Source organism: Mustela putorius, unplaced genomic scaffold (assembly GCF_011764305.1).
Source record: "Mustela putorius furo isolate JIRA1106 unplaced genomic scaffold, ASM1176430v1.1 tig00000095_pilon_pilon_pilon, whole genome shotgun sequence".
NCBI classification, from domain to species: domain Eukaryota; kingdom Metazoa; phylum Chordata; class Mammalia; order Carnivora; family Mustelidae; genus Mustela; species Mustela putorius.
The window spans coordinates 14242122-14264551 of NW_025421280.1; the positions used below are offsets into that span (position 1 = coordinate 14242122).

At 40.2% G+C, this 22430-nt stretch overlaps 1 protein-coding gene across 6 annotated transcripts in view; it reads left to right on the forward strand.

The window, feature by feature from the left end:
- The window catches only part of CFAP20DC (CFAP20 domain containing), a 249301-nt gene that overhangs the window by 192026 nt on the left and 34845 nt on the right, over positions 1–22430 (forward strand). For all 6 annotated transcript variants that reach the window (XM_013053494.2, XM_013053495.2, XM_013053496.2 and 3 more), the window contains one exon: positions 8471–8532. In XM_013053494.2, the coding sequence (XP_012908948.2) occupies positions 8471–8532 (62 nt within the window). The remainder of the gene's footprint in view (positions 1–8470; positions 8533–22430) is intronic.

Below are 22430 nucleotides of genomic sequence, written 5' to 3' on the forward strand. Positions count from 1 at the left end.
TCTGCATCTTGTTGCTCATATAGAGTTTAAATAGAGCAATTTATAAGAACCATTGTGGGCTTTCTGAGAGTGCATGCCTTTCTCTTTAGAAGTTGTACAGGGAGAGTGAAAAAGAAGAAATGAATAATAACTTTATTTATTACAAAGATATAGGCTTTTCGTGTATCTCAATGGCGCTGCCATCCACAGTGGCATTCCACCAGAAATTCGGAGTACTTCTCCACTTCTCCCACCCCTTCATTTCCAAATCCTAAGAATCCTCAGGATTTTACTCCTCCCTGCCTAACAGCATAACCTTGGCACTTTATTTTTCATCCACTTTCCCTCAGTAATCTCCTGGTACCTCTGTACCTCCCGTCCAAGCACCTGATGGTAAGGAACATCTGCTCTGAGGTCAAAGGGCCAAGGTTCAAATCTAAGCCATGACCTTGTAAACACTTGGCACTGTATCTAAGACACAATAAGCGTTTAGTCAATTGAGGTTAGTTCTCATTATTATTATTGTTATTATTCACACTAGTGAATTTCATAAAGCCCAGATCTAATCTTACCTCTTCCCTGCATAAAGCCTTTCCTAGTTCCCATTGGCTCTTTGATTAGGCATACAGGGCCCCCCATGATCTGAGACCCTCTCCCTCCTCTGGCTCATCTCTCACTGTTCCTCACCTTTTACTCCATGCTTCAGTCCAAGTTATAACTTCCTGAATGCACTCAGCCCACATCCTTGTATCTTGTACGTACCTGATGATCTCTCCAGACATAGCTCCAGCCCACTGTAACCCTTCTCCAGGCCTCATTGTGAGAGACAGACCTTCCTTTCTGCCACTAGAGCCAGGAATATCTCAATGACACTCTTGTTCCTGAACTCAAGTTCAGTTGCCTGTCACTTGGAAGATCATTACTCAACAGAGGAGTTTGGGTTAGAAAAGACTTTCAGCCCTATTCGGGAGGCCAGCCACCTGGGGAGAAGGCCAACTTTTACCCAGAGGCCAACTCCAAAATTTCTGCCTAGCCCAGGAGTTTTTAAAGGGGTTTAAGGCAGTGGATCAACAAAGGGAGTAGAGTGGCCCATGCAAACTCGATGAGGCCAGCTACAGACATTAACTCAGTGCTCGGGGCTTATGCGAGGGAGTCTGGCTCTCCTTTCCTTATGTGTAGGAAGACTGTGTTCTTCCCACAAAGGAGGCTGAGGTCTGCAGACACACAAAGGGAGGTGGTAAAGTCATTTGTGTGACCTGAAAAGGAACAACATCTTGCTACAAAATTAATGGGCTCATCAGAAAGCCAAGGTGGCTCCCAATAGGCTTGCTGGCCTCTGTGGCCTGGGGAAGTTCTGGTCCATCATGCTTCAAGGCCAGTGGTCTACAAATCTCAAAGAATGGAAGTTAGTTCTGTTACAGATCAAGGGCCTTCAGTCAGCAAGTAAGGAGTATGTTAACTTGAAACAACCCTTAAGACAAGCTAGAGTGCTGTTAAACTCGTGTAAACTCTCACCTCAACCCAGCTTATCTGTCTCACAATAATTCATTCCACATATTTGGGGTGCTTTTGTTTTGCTTTTGCTTTTGCTTTTGAGTGGTACAATAGGCGATAAAAGTAAAGCTTGACCTGGCCTTGAGATGTTCCCCATATTGGAGAGAGGCAGAGAGTCAACATCTCCCTGTAAGTTGGGGTACTGAGTGATGACAGAATAAAGAGTTTTATAATATCTTGTGGAAGAGAGGCCCACATGAGAGAAAGCAATTGATTCTACCTGTTGGTTTCAGGGATACTTTCACAGAGAAGGCTACAGTTAAGCCAGAGTTGGAGAATGAGTGCCAGCTCATCATGTGGTAAGAAGGGGAAAGGAATTCCAAGTTCTGAAAGGGAACAGAAATAAATCTTTCGGAGGCGAGGGTGGAGACTCTCCTTGAACAGGATAATCTCCTCTTAGTGTCCTTGTTTCTCCATCACCTTGAACAGAACCTGGAATGAGTCTCTGCTTGTCTCACCTTCTCACCCCTAGCCAACATACACACAGAAGGCCCCCGTACTCTAGCTATATCACGCAGTGTGCCTGTCACTGCCGTGCCCTGTGTCCAGATCATGTCAGTCAGGTCATTGCTCATTGTGCTCTTCCTTCTGCCTGGGGAGACCCTCCATTCCTCTTCTCCACCTGGAACACTCCCATGTTTTCCAAGGCCCACCTCAAACACACCGCTTCATGAAACCCTTTCTGATTCTCCACCACCCTGCACAGAATTATTCCTTCTTTGGGTTCCCATTATCTTGAATCTCAATGTTAGCACTTACCACATCAGGGAGCCATTGTTAGCGATGTGCCTGAGGCCTGGTTGTTACCCCTTGAAGGCAATACCATGCTGAGCACAGTGCCTGGCATGAGGTCACACTCAGTCATCTGCGGTTAGTCATTGACTGAATCAATCAGTAATATTAAAAAGATTCCTTTTTTACTCTACAATAAGGTAGTTTTCATCAAAATTCCAAAATAAACCTCAGTTTTGCTTCGCTTAAATAAACTGAGTGATGCAGGTAATATTTTACATTCAAGACTTGATAAATGATATTAAATATACAGACAAAGGAAAAATCTCTCTCCAGACAAGGCCTGATGACCAATGGTTTTTTGTTTTGTATTCTTTTTGTTTTTGTTTCATTTTGCTTTTTATTAACATATAATGTACTGTTTGCTTCAGAGGTACAGGTCTGTGAATCATCACGCTTACACAATTCACAGCACTCACCATAGCACATACCCTCCCCAATATCCATAACCTCCATAACCATACCCTCTCCAATGTCCATAACACAGCCCTACCTCCCCCACAGCCCAGCAACTCTCAGTTTGTTTTGTCTCTTATCGTTTGAGTCTCTTATGGTTTGTCTCCCTCCCAATCCCATCTTATTTTTGTTTTTTAAAGATTTTATTTATTTATTTGTCAGAGAGAGAGGATGAGCATGCACACAAGCAGGCAGAGGCAGAGAGAAAAGCAGGCTCCCCACTGAGCAAGAAGCCCAATGCAGGACTCAATCCCAGGACCCTGGGATCATGACCTGAGCCAAAGGCAGCAGCTTAACTGGCTGAGCCGCCCAGGCATCCCCCCAATCCCATCTTGTTTCATTTTTCCTCTCCCTATCCCCCATGACCCCCCCACTCTGCTTCTCAAATTCCTCATATCAGAGAGATCATATGATAATTGTCTTTCTCTGATTGACTTATTTCTCTCAGCACAATACCCTCTAGTTCCATCCACGGATGACCAATGGTTTAAGAAGGAGATTTAAGCAGGTCTCATTCAATTTAGCATCTTTACCTAATGACTTCACACACACTGATTTCTGAAACAGAAAGCCCATGCCGAGTAGAATGAAGAGTCTTTAGCAAAATCTATTGTGTTTACTACAAGCTCTGATTCCTCAGCTCTCCTCAGCATCTGTACAGTTCAGAGTAATATGTACTGTTTAAAAGGTGTTTAGATATAATAAATTAGTCATTTAAAAGTGTAATTAAATGTAACCATATTTCTCATACCAAATTGGCTTTTGTAGGCATCTATTGCTAAATAAATCAAGCCTACTGAGAAATCCATTGGCCTTTGACAGACAAATTTTTCAAAGTTTCTAACTTAGAACCAAATTCAATTAAAACAATACTTTACAACTTCTGTGGAAACCAGGCTATAAGTAATCAATTTTGGAGAGTTTCTGTTAGGAGTAGCCCTCATGAGATTTATTCAAAAACTCGGTTCTAGGCAGCCTGAGGAAGGGAGCTAAAAGTTGCTTATAATGGATTGTTAAGTGATTTTTATTTTGGTGAGGGCTTTTGATTGACAATAGCATAAAACCATGTCGTGTGTGTGTGTGTGTGTGTGTGTGTGTGTGTGTGTGGTTTCTTTTTAAGGAAAAAGAGTACCTATTAATGGAAACAGCTTTTTGCGGGGCCCAAAAGAATCCAGACTCTACTTCAGCCAACCTGAGCTCAAATCTCAGCCCTGCCGTTTACTGGCACAATGGCCTATAAAATGGGAATCATAAAAGGACTTCCTCATACTGGCATGGTGAGAATTGAATGAGTGCGGGGGATGTGTGTGCCCAGTGCCTAGCAAAGTTCCTAGTTGTTACCTGCTGCTCCCCCGAAGTTATTCTCCTCAAAGGGCCACTTGAGTGATCAGAAAAGATTGCTAGGATATTTCCGCTTTTTGTGACTACTGAGGGCTATAAGGAGAGGTAGAGGTTCTGTTGTGCTTGTCTTCATGTGAGCTTAACCACTAAAATCCAGACTTATCCCCTCAGAGCTTTCAAATAAGCCCTTTTGTTATTTTATTATTTCAGTATTTCATTATTTCTCTGTCCTGCCTCTACCTGAGATTTAAGGAAAGCATGCCTCCTGTACACTGTATCTTGTAAGCTGAAACCCTAAAACCATCATCCCTTCAAGTTAAGAATTCCCGTAATCTAATATCAAGCACGTAAATCTCCTCAGCTTTTAAAAAAAAAAAAAAACAATGTTCTCGTGTGCATCCATCAACATGGCACACTGCAGAGCACAATATTTGGAGAAAAACAAGGCAAAATGCACTTAATAAAATTACAAGCATATGGTGAGGTTCTCAGACAAGTTATTTATGGTCTTGATTAACCTTGCAACATTTTTGCCATTTTCATAGGTTTTACATAACACCATGAAAATATTGTCTTTACCTTTTAACATGGCAGGATTATCTTATCTCCTGTTCTTTTATTTAGCCTTCACTTCCCTCTCTCAACCCCCAAATTTCTAGCGGCTTGATCATGGGAAAGCAAAGCTTCTTGTGCTCAGTGGCAAATTTCAGTTGTTCCGTTTTCCTGACGCTAATGCATAGCAACAGCGCCACCAAAAGGACAAGGTCCTCAGTTTCTAGGATCAGTTCCATTTCTTCGCTCATTAGCATATCCTCATTTTACGGGATGATTGCTGGCTACTACGTGTCCTATATATAATATATTGGCATTTCAGGCTCTTTATGGTTAATAGGTCTTAATTTGTTCTGATCTACAGATTCATTAACTTCTCAGCTCTCTTTGGGTGTAATGAGTTTTCTTTTAATTCTCCTGAACTAAAAACGTAAGTAGTTGATTGTGCTAAGTGGCAGATAAATCAGATGAGCAGATGTTCTTATACCACTGTAGAAATGATATATGAAAACTGATATTAGAGTCAGTGTAATACTGAAATGTATGAGTTGTTCTGTGTGTAGTGACTATGAAAGTCACCCCATGAAATAAACTTCCCTCATTCTCAAAGTATTATCTATTATACCTTATGTTTGTCCCCAGTTTAGCAGCTTGGCAAAACTTGCTTTTTTAATTTCAAACATATAGTAATATGTCATAAGAATGAAATCATGAACTTAATTTATGGTGAGTAGGTTGTCTTATAGATCTCAAATAAGTATTTCAGACTTTTTTTTTTTGCCATAACCATAACTGAGTATGTCATATGTGTTTTCAGAAACTTTGGTCTTCACCACTGTAGGCGAACCTCTGAGCTGGATTAAGCACTACAGCCTAATGGCTAAGAGGGTAAAGTGTGGTGAACTGGGTTGGAACTCTAGCTCCACTCTTTCCTGGCTGGCATGACCTTGGGTTAACATCCAGTGTCTGAATTTCCTTTTCTGTTAGACAGAGCTGTTAATCCTGTCTGTTCCACAGAATTGCTGTGAGGAGCGAATGAGATAATATCTACCAAGGATTTAACACTGAGCCTGTGCCGATTAAATGTCAGCCAATGCTATGATTATTGTCTAGCTCTCTGTAGGTATTGGTTGCTCTTCTTTTGCTGCTTCTCCTAGTATTCCCTGAATATAGCTAAATTCCAAAGTCAAAAAAATCAAATTTTTTTTTTTAACCTGGTGCTTTCATCGGCTATTACCTACCCAGGATTAGTACAGATAGGTTTAATGCTACATGTGTATCGAAACAGATCTGTTTCCATGTGTGGATGAGAACATCTGGCTTCAGACAGCCCATCGTGTTTCCCCCCACCCAGTCCCACCCCACCGTGTTCGGAGAGCTTTTAGAAACCATTAGGTACATTCTCCTTCATTCTGATTTGGATCTAGGAAAATAAAAAGACCTCATCCAAGTGAAAGCTCTGCCCTTTCAAAGCATCAAAGCAAAGTTATCGGAACTGAAATACCTTAAAGGGACTTTTTAGGCACATCATTGCCATAACCCCTTCCTGTCCCAGAGATTGATTATGAAATTAGGAGACATGTACCAAGAAAGGGAATTGGGGCCACCCAGTTTTGTATGGTACCCACTCCAGAACAAGACTTAGGTCCTTCCCCAGCTGAGCCCATAGCAGGTGGGGCACATAAGGCCGTGGGTAGCAGTTATGTGTGGCAGTCAGAAGTTCTGCCCTGATGCACCACCATTAATTGGAAGTGGCTTAGAATAAAATATTTGGGGGCAACAACTTGGTAATTAGTTTTTTCAATACCAAAAATTAAGTTAAGGAATCAGGTGTTCAGACTGAGTTCCATTACCCTACAATTATTTTAACAGGATTTTTTTTCCTTTACTTTTCTGTTCCCTCGTGTTAGCACCCTTTACTAATTCTGAAACATTTCCACTGGTTATTTTTGTTTGTTTGTTTTCTAACACTTAGAAACCACAATAAATGTGAACCTTTTGTTGACTGTGTTCTCTTACTATTTGCATCCCAGGATCGGTTTTATACAGCAGGAGGAAATGTGGAAGGGTCACTCTGTGTAGTCTGAGAGCAGATTCACGAACAAGACAGGATTCTGTAGCCATTTCTATTCTCCAGAGGATGGAATAAGTCATTTGGAATAAGGGGGTTGGAGACAGGTGTAAATAGAATTAATGGTATAAAATTAAGAAAATGGAAATTTACCGAATACCAGAACTGTAAATGCATAGAGAGTTATGGAAATGCCTCTGGAAGCAAATGGAGTAGAGGCCCTTTCACTGGAGGCTGGAGTAGAGCTGAACTACAGGGCGAATACCAATGAACGTATTATCAGGAGTATTTTTGCACCAGCGTGAGATGCTCTAGAGAACCTGTTAGGCCCTTTGCTTGCTAATTCCTTTTTTGCTGTGAAATAATAAAGCCTAAATCATAAAACTAAATTTCACTTGCAAATTGCTGGAAGTCTTATTTCTCCAGTGAGATCAAATATGTCTTATGACATGTTTTTCCTTCCACTGTTCTTCCAGCTGTTGTTTCTTATTACTGAAATGGTGATGCATTGATACCAGTTCAATTACCAAAGTATCTGAGTACATTTAAATTCATCGTGCATCACAGAGAGTCAGGCTAAGTGACTGTGATTATCAGACAGGGTGTTTGATTTAAATTAAAGGAACACTTCCAAGAGATTATTTATAGAGGAAGACAGTTTACGCTAAAGAATTCCCATGACCCACATCTTTAATATTTTAGGAGTTAAAAATAGGAGTATGTGGAAAATAAGGAATATGTGCTCTGTATGGATAGGCACCATTGCCATACTATTTCCCTCCATTAGAGTCAACACTGTAGGACCACCCTATGGGTGAGAAAAGCTTAACATGAACCCTTTTGGGTTAGGAAGGAATGGAAATCCTTTCAATGCAATTCAAAAAAGTATACGAAATTGCAACTTGTAATAAAATGAGAATGTTAAAAATGATTTTCGTATTAGAATTACATGGCTGTTAACCACATAAGAAAAATCCTGTGAGCTGATGTTCAAAAGAGAATGTGTATCAGATATAATGGAATTTTCTCCCTTTTGGGAACAAAGGAAAAACATCAAATTCCATTGAGGCAAGAGCTTAAAGCTTGTTTTGGGATGGAGTTGTTTAACGATGTTTTGAAATAGTAACTTAAACGTTTCTCGCTTAGGGAGAATAAAGTTGAGATTTCACATTTTTGTTAGGTACTGGCACCATTTTTTTCAACTCACTGATTAATGCTTGAGTTTTTATTACACACTTGGGAAAATGACCACTTTGACCTAAGATTAACATGTTATAATTCCATTAGCAAAAATGCAAGTTATCCTTGCAAATTTCCTAATGTGGACACATAAATATATAATCCTTATCTCGGGGTCTCTTGATTTATTGCTGATACCAGCTGTGCAGCACTGGTTCCGTGAGATATCTTTTATTTTACTGTAGCGGGAAATATCAGTGAACGTTAACAACGTAAAAACTCTACAAGGAGGGCGAGCCCACATATGAACTTTAATTGCACCATAGATGCTATCTTGTGCAGTGACTGGCCATTAAAATAACCTGTTTTTTCTCATGTCTACCACCTTGATATTTGCTGGATCTTCCAAACAGCCTGTAAGTTGTCAGTGAACTAAACACCCCTTCTTGCAGATTGTTCCTCTGGAAAAAACGGCAGCAATGAGAGCACATGGTGTATGTAAAGAACATTACCCTGTTTAGTAAAATGTTCTGTCTTTTTTTACAGCCTGTCAACCAGGGGCGTCACTATCAGAAAGAAATGAATCCACCTTCTCCTTCTAATCCCCGGTAAGATTCATTAATAAGCTAAATGTCTTTTTTTTTTAATTATTTGAAAGATTGTGCATTTTTCTTGGTGTCACGAAATTGTTTTCCAGAACTTCTAAAGAGCTTCCAAAGTTCTTTTCTTTAGAAGGCTGAGTTCAGTCTATTTTTCTTATGTAGACTAATAGGGTGTGGCAGTTAACAGTCTACCTAGGTTTAAATGGCAGCTCTGCCCTTTTACCAGCTTTAGGACTCTGAGCAACCATTTAACTCCGGTCAACCAGGCATCATAATTACTCCCTGTTCTTTTGGGATGATCATATGAATGAAAACACGAACAATTCTTAGCACAGTTTCAGGCACACAGCAAGCTCTTTTTAAGTGTTAATTTATTCCGTATTATTCTATTTGCATAGATACTTTATTTTAATCAGTATGTGAAGTTTAATACCTTTTAGGCATGAATCATTTGGTATTATCCAGTTCCTTTAAATTTATCAAGACGGCGTATATCAGTTCAAAGGCCATTCTCTTTTTCCAAAATTTCAGAAGTTAATCCCAAAATTATTTCATTATTTCCTAAATGTCATTGGCATAATGAGTCATTTGTCAATATAGAAAAATCTCATTATCTTAGGCTCACTGAAGACAAGCAAATTGGAATTTGTGTTTTTGAAATATATGTAGGAGTATATGATTTTCCAGAAAATAAATTTGTTTATCAGCACAACTCAGTATCATTTTATTACTATTTATTAAATACTAGGAATTTATTAAAAATCAGTCTATTTTGAATTTCATCTACAGGATCTTAGTTATCATAACGGATCTCATTGTCCAGCTCTCTCACCTGTACTATGGTTCATCCCATAAAATGGGCCAAAACACCAGTGTTAGTATTGTAGCTCTGGCTCTAGAATGTGGTATTTATTTTATTTTATTTTATTTATTTATTTCAGAGAGAGCTCTAGCAGGGGGAGAGACAGAGGGAGGGATAGAGGCAGACATCCCGCTGAGCAGAAAGCCCCACACAGGGCTCGACCCCAGAACCCCATGATTATAACCTGAGCCAAAGTCAGACACTTAACCTACTGAGCCACCCAGGCACCCCTAGAGTATGGTATTTATTACACAGAGAGTGAATTATAGTCAAACATAATCAAAAACAACTTAGCTAGTCTTAAGAGAGAGACAGACACACAGAGAGACAGGAGGGATTTGTTTAGTAACAATACAGGGCTGCGGAGCGCCTGGGTGGCTCAGTGGGTTAAAAAGCCTCTGCCTTTGGCTCAGGTCATTATCTCAGGGTCCTGGGATCGAGCCCTCATCGGGCTCTCTGCTCAGTGAGGAACCTGCTTCCTCCTCCCTCCCTCTCTCTCTCTGCCTGCCTCTCTCCCTATTTGTGATCTCTGTCTGTCAAATAAAAAAATTAAATCTTTTTAAAAAAAGAATACAGGGCTGATCAGAAAGGATGAATACTTAACATTTACATTAACCCTGGAGGGTATTATACTGAGTGAAATAAGTCAATCAGAGAAAGACAATTATCATCTGGTTTCGCTCATATGTGGAATATTAGAAATAGGGCTGAGAACTGCAGGGGAAGGGAGGGAAAACTGAATGGGAAGTCGTCAGAGAGGGAGAAAAACCATGAGAGACTCTTAACTATGGGAAACAAACTGAGAGTTGCTGGAGGGAAGGTGGGGGTGGGGTAATTGGGTGATTGGGTTGAGTGATGTGATAAGCACTGTGTTATGCACAACTGATGAATTATTGAACTCTATACCTGAAACTAATGATGTGCTATATGTTGGTTAATTGAACTTCAATAAAAATTTAAAAAGTATACAGAGCTGCCCTGGAACAGAAGGGTAGCCAGGCCTCAGGAAGGGAATAGAATCATAATGCTGAGAGGCAGCCAGGTGGTATCCTCACTCCATCTCTCCTTGCTTCTTCCTTCTGTTCCACTGTTCTCTCTAAGCCAACAGCTTTCTGTTTGCAGTCACATATGGCTATCTGACAGCTCTTGAGTTTATATGTTACAGTTCATAGCACATCCCAAGACTGACAGGCTATGTCTGAATCCCAGTTCCTACTTTCCAGGAAAGAGAATGTGATTGGCCTTGCTTGGGCCAGGTGTCCACTTTCGGTCCAGTCAGTAATGAACAGCCAACTGAGCCATGTAAAACTAACATGGCTGCCGGGAGACCACCTACATGGTTTACAGGACTTTTAATGGGGCCCAGAATATTGACAGAAGTAGCCTAAATGTTCTTTATTAGTAATCACTTCTAAGTGTTCCTGGTCTATACACATGATCTGGTCATTCTTTATTAGTAATTACTTCTAAGTGTTCCTGGTCTATACACATGATCTGGTCATTCTTTCATGTTATCTGGTAGGGGGAATTGCCCCTGTCATAAATAAATATAATAAGGAGTTCAAAATTGAGTTTGTAATTTCAGAGTATATAAAAAGGTATTTCAACATTCTTAAAATCTTTCAGCTCATAAGCTCTTTTAATCTGTGTATGAATAAACTTTTAAGGTAACTGGAAATCCAGCTTTGGTTCAAAGTGTAACAATCAGTATTTGCAATCTGAACAAATGAATGTGATAGTACAGATGTGTTAGAAAGTGGAGACTTTTGTTTCAATAAAAGGTAAAAGGAGAAAGAGGACCCAAGTCCCATCCTAATTCTCCTACTAACCCAGTGTCTCATCTCAGACAAGCCTCTCAACCTGTCCAGACCTCAGCAATAGTATGAATTCCCTCGTGTATAAAGGAAAGGATTTGAGTTACATGCTCTCTCAGGTCACTTCCGGCCTTGTGATTCTGTGACTTTGATGAGACTCATGCACTCTACAAATGAAACCCAGTTCCACCATCAGAGGGAACACTGCCCTACCTAGGAGACATACCTCATAACGTTGTATTAATTCATTAATGTTTAGATGTAGTACTATGTAACTTTAAATATCTCTTCTAATATTTGATTCCCAAAGATGGAATATAAGAAAATTCACCAATTCGCATATTTTATTTGGCCAATTAAATGTTCATTCATTTAGGGAAAATTAATTTACATTTTTACACAATAAAGTAAAAAGCCAAATTCCAAAGCAAAGACAAAATGCTGTCAGTCCCATTTGTCAACAGGTTATCCACCAGTTTCTTAGAAAATTATTATTTAGCTGTTCAGAAAACTTGTGGATTACATGGTTTGGCTCTTGGCTCCATAAATCCAGCAGCTTGAAAGAATTGGCGGAGAGACATTATTGGACCGTAAATAAAGACAATGATAAAGTTATGCAGTCAGCATAGATCATCATATAAAAATGGGATAAATTAAATCATGTAATACATGTAAGTTAACTTAAAATTAAAAACATGACTCTTTTAAGATTTGTATTTATTATATTTCTTACAAATAGTATCCCACACCTAGACCCTAAAACACAGAACTCTGAAATTTAAACTTAAATTTAGAAGATACTGATAATGAACATGAAAAAAATATAAGAATTGAAAAGTCTTTCGCTCACCCCTTGGATAAACAAACATCTAACCTGAATTCTGGATTGAAAGTTCTACCAGCAGAGGCTCTGAACATGAGAAGCAAGGAGTCTTTGATTTCCTGATTTGAGTGTTACTGTGATCAGAGTAATGCAGACATGATGAGGACGAGAACACGTGTGTGTGCAGGTCCTTCAAGACACCACACTGGTGCCCTATGGGAGCGGAAGTGGCCACGTCGGCCTCAGTGAAATATCTGCAGCTATTCCAGAGAACAAAGATTTGTACCCACACTCCTACTCCTACGCACACTTGTACCCATACTCACGCCCACACATGCATATATTTAGAATCAGTTTTCAGTTAGCTTAATTAACGTCACAGAACAACCAATATCCCCAAAGTCTTTCATGTACATTTTGCTCCAGGAAGACTTTTCTTTCTGCAACATAATTACCTTCTTAGTGTTATGTGTTTATGATTAAAGATAGCATGCAGTTCACAAAGCAGGCAAATCTGGGTTTTGAAGAGTTGACTCTAGGATGCCAATAACTAAAACACAGCATATATTCATAGATTGTTTTCCTCAGAGTCAAAGAAGCCACTTGCGCTCACAGAGCGATGCTTGACATTGGATGGAAGTGGGAAACAACAGTAATCATTTCCTGAGAAGTTCACGGTCTAGAATTGAAATCCACGTGGTTCACCTCATGATATCCCCTGGTGTCTAGATTTGCAACAAAGCCATTTCCCTTCGTATTGTTAGGCCTGGGTCTGATGGTTATTATTTTTGCGTAACATGCTGACTGATATTTCAGCAGCGTCTCAGATTCCAGGGCCCTTGCCTCCAGTGTCCACCCACGCTGCCTCTTGGGGCACTGACAGCCTCTATGACAAGATGCAGAAACAGCTAACATAATCTAATACAATTTAGAGGCGTGTTGGGTAGGAGGAAACAATTTCACAGTTCGTTCCTGTTGAGAAATGTCTCCTAGCATGTAAACGTCCGTGCTTCCAAATGGAGCAAAATGGATGCTGTTTGCAGCCTTAAGTAATTTCTTTGAAAATGCCATCTATTGGTTTGTGGGGTTTAGAGCTCTCCCTTAGGCACATCCATTTATGTGTTTATGTAGATTCTTCAGAACGGCTCGAGATATTTTTGTTCAGAAATGGGTTTTATAAAATAAGCTGTGATTACATTCTGGTTGTCTGTTCCTGTGGATAGAGTCGATAACCAGTCTTTCATTTCAAATGGTGATTATACTTGCTATTTTTACAACTCATTGGAAAATTAGGGGGAGAAGGGAAGGTAGTCAGAGGCTCCATAAGGTTCTAAATGTTTATGGAAATAAACAGTAGAGAAAATAATCCCTGAATGCCCAAACAGTAATGAATGGCATGGTTTTTTGCAGTGTTTGCTTTATGATTTATTGCTTATCTGTAGATTTTTCAAATGTCACCACCGATTGTATGAAGGCTTGCATCCTTTGCCGCTTTGCTATATGTTTGTGTGATATAAACATACTTATAACTATAATTAGATGATAAAGCCCCGCAGACTTTGACAAGTGATTAATAACCACTGACCCCAGTTCACGCCAGCTCAGCCGGCCTGACTGAGGCAACTGGCCTGTCATCGTAACCTACAAGTACTACTCTGGACGGATCGCTGTGGCTTCATTTTTCTTTTCTCCCCAGTTGTCAGGACTCAGCCTGATGGGTTTCTCTATTGCTTAAGCTTTTTTTTCCCCCCACCAACACAAAAGAAAGAAAATGTATAGATGAATTAAATTAAATACAGAACTTTCATGTCATGTTTCTCCCGAAATGATTAAGTTTGGATAATTTTAAAGCAAGTAAGTCAGATTTTTAACAAATACTCCTCCTTCAGACCAAACCACAACAGAGGATTTCCTGATTAGCCTCGCAAACGGTTTCTCTGAACGTTGTGTTATGGTTGTTTTCCATTATCTACATTTTTGCATTACATCCTAATGATCTGTTTATAAAACCAAAGGCACCAGTTTTTACTTTCATCATTTCTCTCGTTAGCTTAAGAAAAGCTGTCGGTATTGCTGCCTCTCATTTCACACTCCCCCATTTCCAGCACCTGCTCATCTGCAGGCTGCAGTTCTCCGGACTCGGAAACCCAGTCTGGTTCTCGCTCCTTGACCGCCATTGCTGCTCTAGCTGTGGGTTCCCCAGAAGGCAGGGTGGCATCATGTTCCCTCTCCTCCCGGTGCTGTTCAACTGGCCTGGCTTGGGTAGGAGCTCAGATAACACAGAGAAATGAAAGTCTTAATCCTGAATGTTAACCAGTTAAATGTCAAGTTTTTCCCTACATCTTTGCAAGAATTACCCTTTCCTTTCCTGAAAATAGGATGACAGTGGCATTGCTTTATTCATAAGCAGGATAGCGATGTGTTTTTATGAGAGCCTCTTGTTTGGGCAGTTTACATCTAATTTCCATGCATGTTCTACTCCCTGCTGACCAGAGATCCCTAGACACTGATAACCATTAGAATGGCCCTAATCTTTAATACATAATATAATATATATTATTTATACAAGCTATTTAATAATAATAATAATAGCTTCCAATACCTTCTATATTCTAATGACTCTGAAAATTATATGTCCAGTCCTGACCCGCCCCTGAATTCCAGACACATCTGTCCAAGCTGCCAATTTGACACATACCCACTTGGATCTCAAATCCAAATATTTACAACAACTTGGTTTTTCCCTCCCTCTACACATCTGTTTGTTCTTCAGTCTTCTCTACCTCAGAAAATGTCACCATCATCCCACTTTTCCTCAAGACAGAAAGCAAGAGTGCTCCCTGCTTCCTCACCCTGACCCATTCCATGTCCATCCTCAGTAAATAGCGCTGGTGCTCCCTCCAACCAAAGCCCTTGCCAGATCCAGCCTGTCTCCGCTGCTGCAATCCCAGCCCACGTTGCCGTCACCCCTACCAGGACACATGCCATAGCTCCCCACCTGCTTTCTCTGCTCCTTTGGCCCCTACTGAAGCCCAGCATGGCCCCATGGAAAACCTCCCAGAGGTTGCGCACTGCTCTTGGGGAACCGAATAGTAGTCCTTACCCTGGGTGCTACCATCCAGACTGTCCCTCATACCATTGTGTACCCTGCTCACTGTATATCAAATACCATGGTCGTGTCCCTTTTACTTGGATGCTCCAGGCTTGATTCCACTTGAAGAGCTTTGCATGAGAGGCCCTCTGCTGGGAGTTCCCTCACCCCAGGAAAGACCCTCGGTAGCAGCTTCCTCCTATATACATGTCATACATACATACATACATACATACAGCTCCATATACATGTCATCACCTCAGAGAGACCCTTCCTTAGCATCCAACCTAAAATAGCCCTAGTCAGCCTCATTATATTATCTTTTTTTGCTTTTACTACAGTACTCCTCACTACCTGATACCTTCTTGCTTGTTTGCCTACTGTCTACACACACACACACACACACACACACACACACACACTTCCAAAATACACTGGAAATGTAAACTGCCTCAGCCTTGGGACTTTATCTCTCTCGTGCTCACTATATACCTAGCTCCTCAAACAGTGCCAAACACAAAGGAGACACTCGAGAAATATGCGTTGAACTTGTTGACCCTCACTCACAGAAATGAATTTCCCGTCTCCCCTACCTCGCCCTAGATTTAACTGCTAGCCAGAACCCAGAAGTACCTGCATACTTTTCTCCCTTGAGGGTGTCTGGAACCTGGCCCTATTCCTACATGTAGTAAATGAAATCTCTCTCATGAAGTTGTTTAAAATGATCCCTTAAAAGATAGCCACAATCTAAAGTCTCCAGTTAAGTATCATTTTAAACCTCTCAGCAGAGGCAAGTTTTCCGAAACTGAACTCCTATGTTTTGTTTTGTTTTGTTTTGTGTATTCTTATTGGAAATTGCTTATTTGTATTTGCCTACGCATGCCTATTTTGTGGAGTCAGGAGCCACTTGCTAGAAGTTGCCTTGGGTTGCCACTGTGGCAGAGGTATACCTGACCTTGGCCAGGCCAACAGAATCTGGACAGGTAAATGGAAAAGAAGCAAAAAAGGCAGAGAGATGGGGGGAGACAGAGTCTTGAGCTTATGGTGCTGATGCCCTTTAAATTCAAGTGACTCCTTGTTCCTCCTGTTCGTGAAGAGGTCCTTAGTCCACTGGTCAAAGCTTTATAATAGTCTTTAAGAACACTTGATAGAAAGAGGACTCCTTCCCTCCTAGTTCTACAAGCAAAGTCCTGGCTTAGAGTGGCTTCTCCAGCCTCTCTAACCCTGCCATAGAGAATACTCAATCCCTCAGTAATCATCCCACTTCTTTCCTCTGACCACTCAGAACCTAGGACCATGCCTGGGCCCAACTTTGAGGCTACCCTTCTCATTGGGTTCCAGCAGTTCACCAAGGGTGCTGCCCCATCGCCTCTTTCTCCTCTGCTCTTGGCACTTGGCTGCCCAGCCCACTTTGGGTCCTGGTTCTGACTACTTACTCTGCCAGAGCCGGTGAGCTCGGATTGCACACCCTCTCCAATCACCTTGTTCCAGGACCTAACTGGCCAGCACCCCTGCACACCTGAACAAAATTTCTTTTTCTTCACTTGCTCTGCTTGTTCACTCTGGCGCTGCCAGCCTGGGCATCAGCTGACCCCACTCTTCAGTTTCTCAGCTGAGATGTCTACCTGCTGTCTGACTGGATCTCTTGGGCCCCTGGGACTCAGCATTTCAACCCGAATCTCCTCTTTTTTCTGTTGTACTTCATGAGAGGATCTAAAGCCATTAGGGCTGGGGAAATACTCATCAGTATTTTAGTTATTGTCATATTTTCCAAAATTGCAGACTCAAGAAACCTATATCCATAAGAGTTATAGAAAACAGATTGCACCCTCTCCCCTCACTTTTTCCCAAAGCTGCTGTATCTGAAATGATGGATCCCTGAAAATTCTTAGCATTTTTAACTGGCAGGATGAAGAACTCCTGCGATTCACTGGGCCTCCCCAGTCACTGTTACCCATCCACATGATGAACTCAGATTACCTTTGGCCCAGGGTCCAATGTAAAGAAGGTAATTACCAAAGCAATTATTTACCACTCTAACACTTTACCATTTCAGCTTTTAATTAAAAGATTCAGTTTTTCCTTCTAGAGTAATGAGCACATTTAAAAAGTCGAAGTACTAATTCCAGTTTATAACATTCACCTCTATTCTGAACGGGAAGGGAGGGGATTGCAGGCTGAGGCCCAGAATAATGACATGAACCTAAGAAATGGAAGACTGTAATTATGGTTCAGTGGCCAGAGCCAGTCGCATCCATAGACTGACTGCCCCATCATTCATTCTGTAACCCGATGCAGAAAAGCTTCCCTTGTATTTAAATAAGGAACCACTACGACATGAAATGACTGAGACCATGTGCAGCTCAGACCTGTAGAAACACTCCCTGAGTACTTTTCAAGCACCTACTACATGCAGAGTGCCTTGGAGAGGTGACTTTCACGTGCCATCTGAGCTTGAGGCCTGCTGGCGTGGCTTGGCCTCCCCAGGCGAGGTGTGAACGTTTTAGGGAAAGTGTCCAGGGGTGTGGGAGTGGGTCCTTAGCCTGTCATGGAGAAATCGTTGCCCTTCCAAACCTGCACTTACTCACAAACTGTGTTTTTGTTGGCAGTTGGTTCTGTTTCTTCTCAGTAATTATTTTGTTTCACTTGTTAATGAAAAACATTACATTTGGAAATTGATTAATGTTAAAACACATACTTCTTCACTCTAACAATATATTATGTTTACCCGAGTTTACAGCTTCATATTTTGCTGTTCATTGCCACATAAAAACTCACTCAGTATGATAAATACCACATGAGTCAAACGTTCGGCCAGTTTAAAATGACTTAAAGGAGAAAAAGCAAACAACTTTTAGCTGATTTGATTGAATTAACACTAACATTATTGTTCTATTGACTCTTTCTTGTCCATTGATTTTTAAAAGCCTTTAGCTCCCTTGCCATTCATTAAGACAAATCAGATGCAATTTGGTGCTCAGGACAAGAAAATGCTGTCGGGTGTTGGGTGTACACATGGAAAAAACATTGTGTGCTGAAAAGGACTGATTAGAAAGCCAGGGCTCATAACTTCCCTGCTTTTGACTTTCCAGGTTGACAATAATGACCTTTATTTTAGTATGTGAAAACCTGGATTAGTAACAAGTGAAGCCAAATTGTGATTTGTAGAGGATGTACTTTATCTCTTATTTAAGGTGAAAGGAAACTACTACGTTCTCCTGTCTTTCAGTACTTCATTCTCTTTATTTGCAGAATTTATAGACTAATAAGCAGCTGAACTAAAGCAAGAAACAAGGGAGCAGAGAATATATTCTGTTGAATTAACAGCGAGCAAATTTTAAACCACAGAACCATTTGCATTGTCAAAATAGCCATGAGCAGGGGCTCCTGAGTGACTCAGTCGTTAAGCGTCTGCCTTCAGCTCAGGTCATGATCCCAGAGTCCTGGGATCAAGTCCTGCATCGGGCTCCCTGCTCTTCGGAAAGCCTGCTTCTCCCTCTTCCACTCCCCCTGCTTGTGTTCCCCCCTCTCATGGTCTCTGTCTCTGTCAAATAAATAAATAAAATCTTTTTTAAAAGCAGCAATGAGCTAGAAACCCGAAATCTGGCCTGGCCTGACATCAGTCAACATCATGATAAAAGTGAACATCTCAACTTAAATAAAATCACATTGTGGCTTTCAATTAAACAGGAGTATTTATGCTAGTGAAGCCCTGTCTTTTGCCGGAAGCAATTCATCCCTAGATGAATGGACAGATAGCTTTTTTCCTTTCCTTTTTTTTTTTTAAATGAAATTTTTTTTCTTTACACCTAGGGGTAGGGGCAAAGGGTGAGAATCTATTTGTTGTCCACCAACACTGGAAGAAAATTCTTCTATGGTCAGTGTTTTGATGCAGTGAAGGGAGTGCTTACTTTATGATTACCATTTGCCCTCTTCCGACCTCTTTAACAACACTTTTCTTGAAACCTGAAACCGCCTTCATTTTGGAAACACTATTAACTCACATTAAGAGTCCAGAAAAGTTTTAGTTTCAACTGCTGGAATAATGGAAGAAATGAGAAACAAACAAGAACAACCACCCGTGTGAAGTTTCTAAATTTGCTTGTGATTTTCTAAATTTCCATGCTAGCAAAAAAGCAAGTTGCAGCAAGGCATACAGTAAATGAAGATATTATGTATTAGAGAAGGAATGAATCTGTCACTTTGACGGATTGTGAGGCAAAGAGCAGATTAACAGATTACTCATAGTCAGAAGGCAGCTCAGTGTGAAAAATGTGCAGGAAATGATAAGTGCGGGTTTGTGCTGATTTAATGATATTTTTAAACTACAATAACACTCTGGTAGTATAATATAATAAAGCAATTTGCTTGCATTTTTAAATCATCAACATATTTCCAGTTTGACCTTAAAAACATTTTGGACCATTCTCTATTAAAATATGTAGCTTTCAAATTAGAAAAAGGCACCATCTGAAATATCAGAGCAAGGACCTTACAGGAAATTGCCTTTTAAAGCCAGTTCTTTCCTAAACTAGAATTTGTAATACAAATTTTAATTATGTTTTAAGTACACAAACAACACACATACTTTCTCTTTGGGCATTTAAATCACTTACAACAAGAAATTGTTATCTCCTTAAGAACCATTTCCAATGAAATGCTTCATAGATGCCACTGATTTGTCTATATTTTCTTTGCAGGTTTTTAGTTTTGTAGTTTAGATCATGGAGGGCTTATGAATAAAAACTATTTTTTTTCCACAGATGGCGGATAAAAGCCATTCAAATTTTAATTGAGTACTCTGAGTTACAGCAAAAAATAAGATGAATTACTTGTTTTATTTTATATTATTACAAATATCTGCCAGAAAGCAAAACTTTCGTAAGAGGTTTGCATTTTTATATAAAAAAAATTGGGATTTGAGGAGCATACTTTTAGTTAATTTGACAATGATGGACTGGCATTGCCAAGAATTTTCAGAATAAAATTTCTGTAATGCATTTAAATAATTTTTATTCTAACATCTTAATATTCAAAACCTAATGTAAGGCTTGAGTTGTTTCATATCTTCTCTCGTTCACCAGTGATGGTTTGACATAGTTAGGTAAAATGAACCTTGTAAGATAGTAAAATATTATATTTTCTGTCTAAACATTTGTATCTAACCCAAGTAAAATAAACTTACTAATATGGCATGCCAAGGGCTTGAATCCCCGACATGATTGTGGTTCAAACTATGTTTTACAAATACAGGGAAGACTTCTACCAGAATTCAGCATGTTTTGTACATTTCCCCTCTTCTAGTGTAGTAATACTCTGAACATGGGATAAGTAATCAAACTGATAGAGAGGTGGTCAATATTCTTCTTGGTAGAAACTCTGAAATGTATGCAACAAAAGCCATTTGCATGTTTCCTGGCTTCCTTGCATATTTACTGTCTGCGACAGTTACTAACATGTTTTGCCAGCTTTTCCCAGATCTCCCAATGCTATCCACATTGTTGGATTGCATTTCTAAGCCACTTGGTTTTGGAAAGAGCAAGTTAGCCCAACCGGTTCTAACCAATGCATTGTGGGCACAAAAGCCTATGTTGTTGCTTGGCTGAAACATTTGACTGCAAGTGTGAGACCTTGCAGAGTTCTTCCCCCCACACCCACCACCACCCCACCCCCACCTTGCCCCGCCCCGACACCTACTGGCAACATTGAAGATAGTGGTTGTTTATGTCAGCCTGGTTGTTGAATGACTTTGATAAACTGTTCCCCTGATCATCTGTCATGGACATTTAGCATGAGCAAGAAATGAACCTTTGTTGTTTTTAAGCCACTGAGATTTGGGGGTTGTTTGTTACCAAGCATAATAACCTTATTCTACCTCTCTGACAAAGTTACTACCTATGACATTGAATATATTTTGTCATAAGAAATATGGTGTTTCATATACTTTCATATTTGAAAATTTAGAAGTAGGTTAAAATCATTGAGCTCAGTATGGGATTCATTGGCCTATAGTGTAATAAGTGGTTTTAGGAAGGGATATAGTACACTGGTTAAAAGTCCTATCTCTGGAATCAAAATGCTAGGTTTGTATTCTTGTGAAATTACTTCTCTAAGTCTCAATTAAATTATCTAAAAAAACAGGGATGGTATTTTACACCTCCCTTATAGTGTTATTTTAAAGATTAAATGAACTATATGTTAAAGTGATTTGCACAGGGCCTGGCATATGTATTTTCATTAAATGGTAGAAAGGGGGCTGCCTGGGTGGCTCAGTCAGTTAAGCATCTGCCTTTGGCCCAGGTCATGATCCCAGGGTCATGGAATCAAAAACCCTGCATAGGGCTCCTTGCTCAGCTAGGAGCCTACTTCTCCATCTCCCTCTGCCTGCTGCTCCCCCTGCTTGTGCACTCACTCTCTCTCTCTTGCTATCTCTGTCAAATAAATAAAATCCTAAAAAATAAATAAAAATAAAGTAAATGGTAGAAAGGGATTGTAGTGGTGGTAGGGGTATTGATAGGCATATGAAGAACATAAAGTTTTCAAGAAAGAAAAAAGATCACACTGTGAGAGAATCAGAGAATCCTGAAGAGTATAAAGAGATTACGAAGATGATTTAACCCAGCATCTCTTCACAAGTCTCCTCTGCACATCTTTGCCAGGGAGGCAGGCTCAGTGTAGCATAAAGCAGTCCCTCCATTACTGAGCATCCCTTAGACTGAGCTGACATAGATTTCCCAATAGCTTCTCCCCTAGGGTCCTAGTTGTCTTTCCAGAACAATAATTTAAGTCAATATTCTTTCACATAATACCCTCTGAATTTTGAATATTGCTTTTTGGGTGTTCCATTTTTCTCCTCCAGTGTCCCATTTCTCCACCCTCAAGTCTACTTTGCCATTCCTGGTCCTGGTATAGTTTTGGACACTTTGGGTTTATCAGATTGGGGGTTCTCTAAATTGAACAAGCTAATGTAACAGTTCAAATTACAGTTAAACCATTGACCAGGACACTGTATATATTAGGGTACCTCAAATCACATTAATTTTTTTTTTTAGTACCCATGTCCCATTAATGGTTTATCTCTAACTTCTGGTCACCTGAAACTATCACCACCTTTCTTCTGGACCATTGCTGTAACCCCCTAAGTTATCTCTCTGCATTTACATGTTCCTTTTCACCACATCCCATACCTAGCCCCTGCAGAGCAGCCAGAGCAGCCTTTTCTAAACACACATCTGACTGTGACACTCGGATATTAAAACCCTTCAATGGCTTCTCATTGTTCATAGGATAAAGACAAAATCTTTCAATGACCTG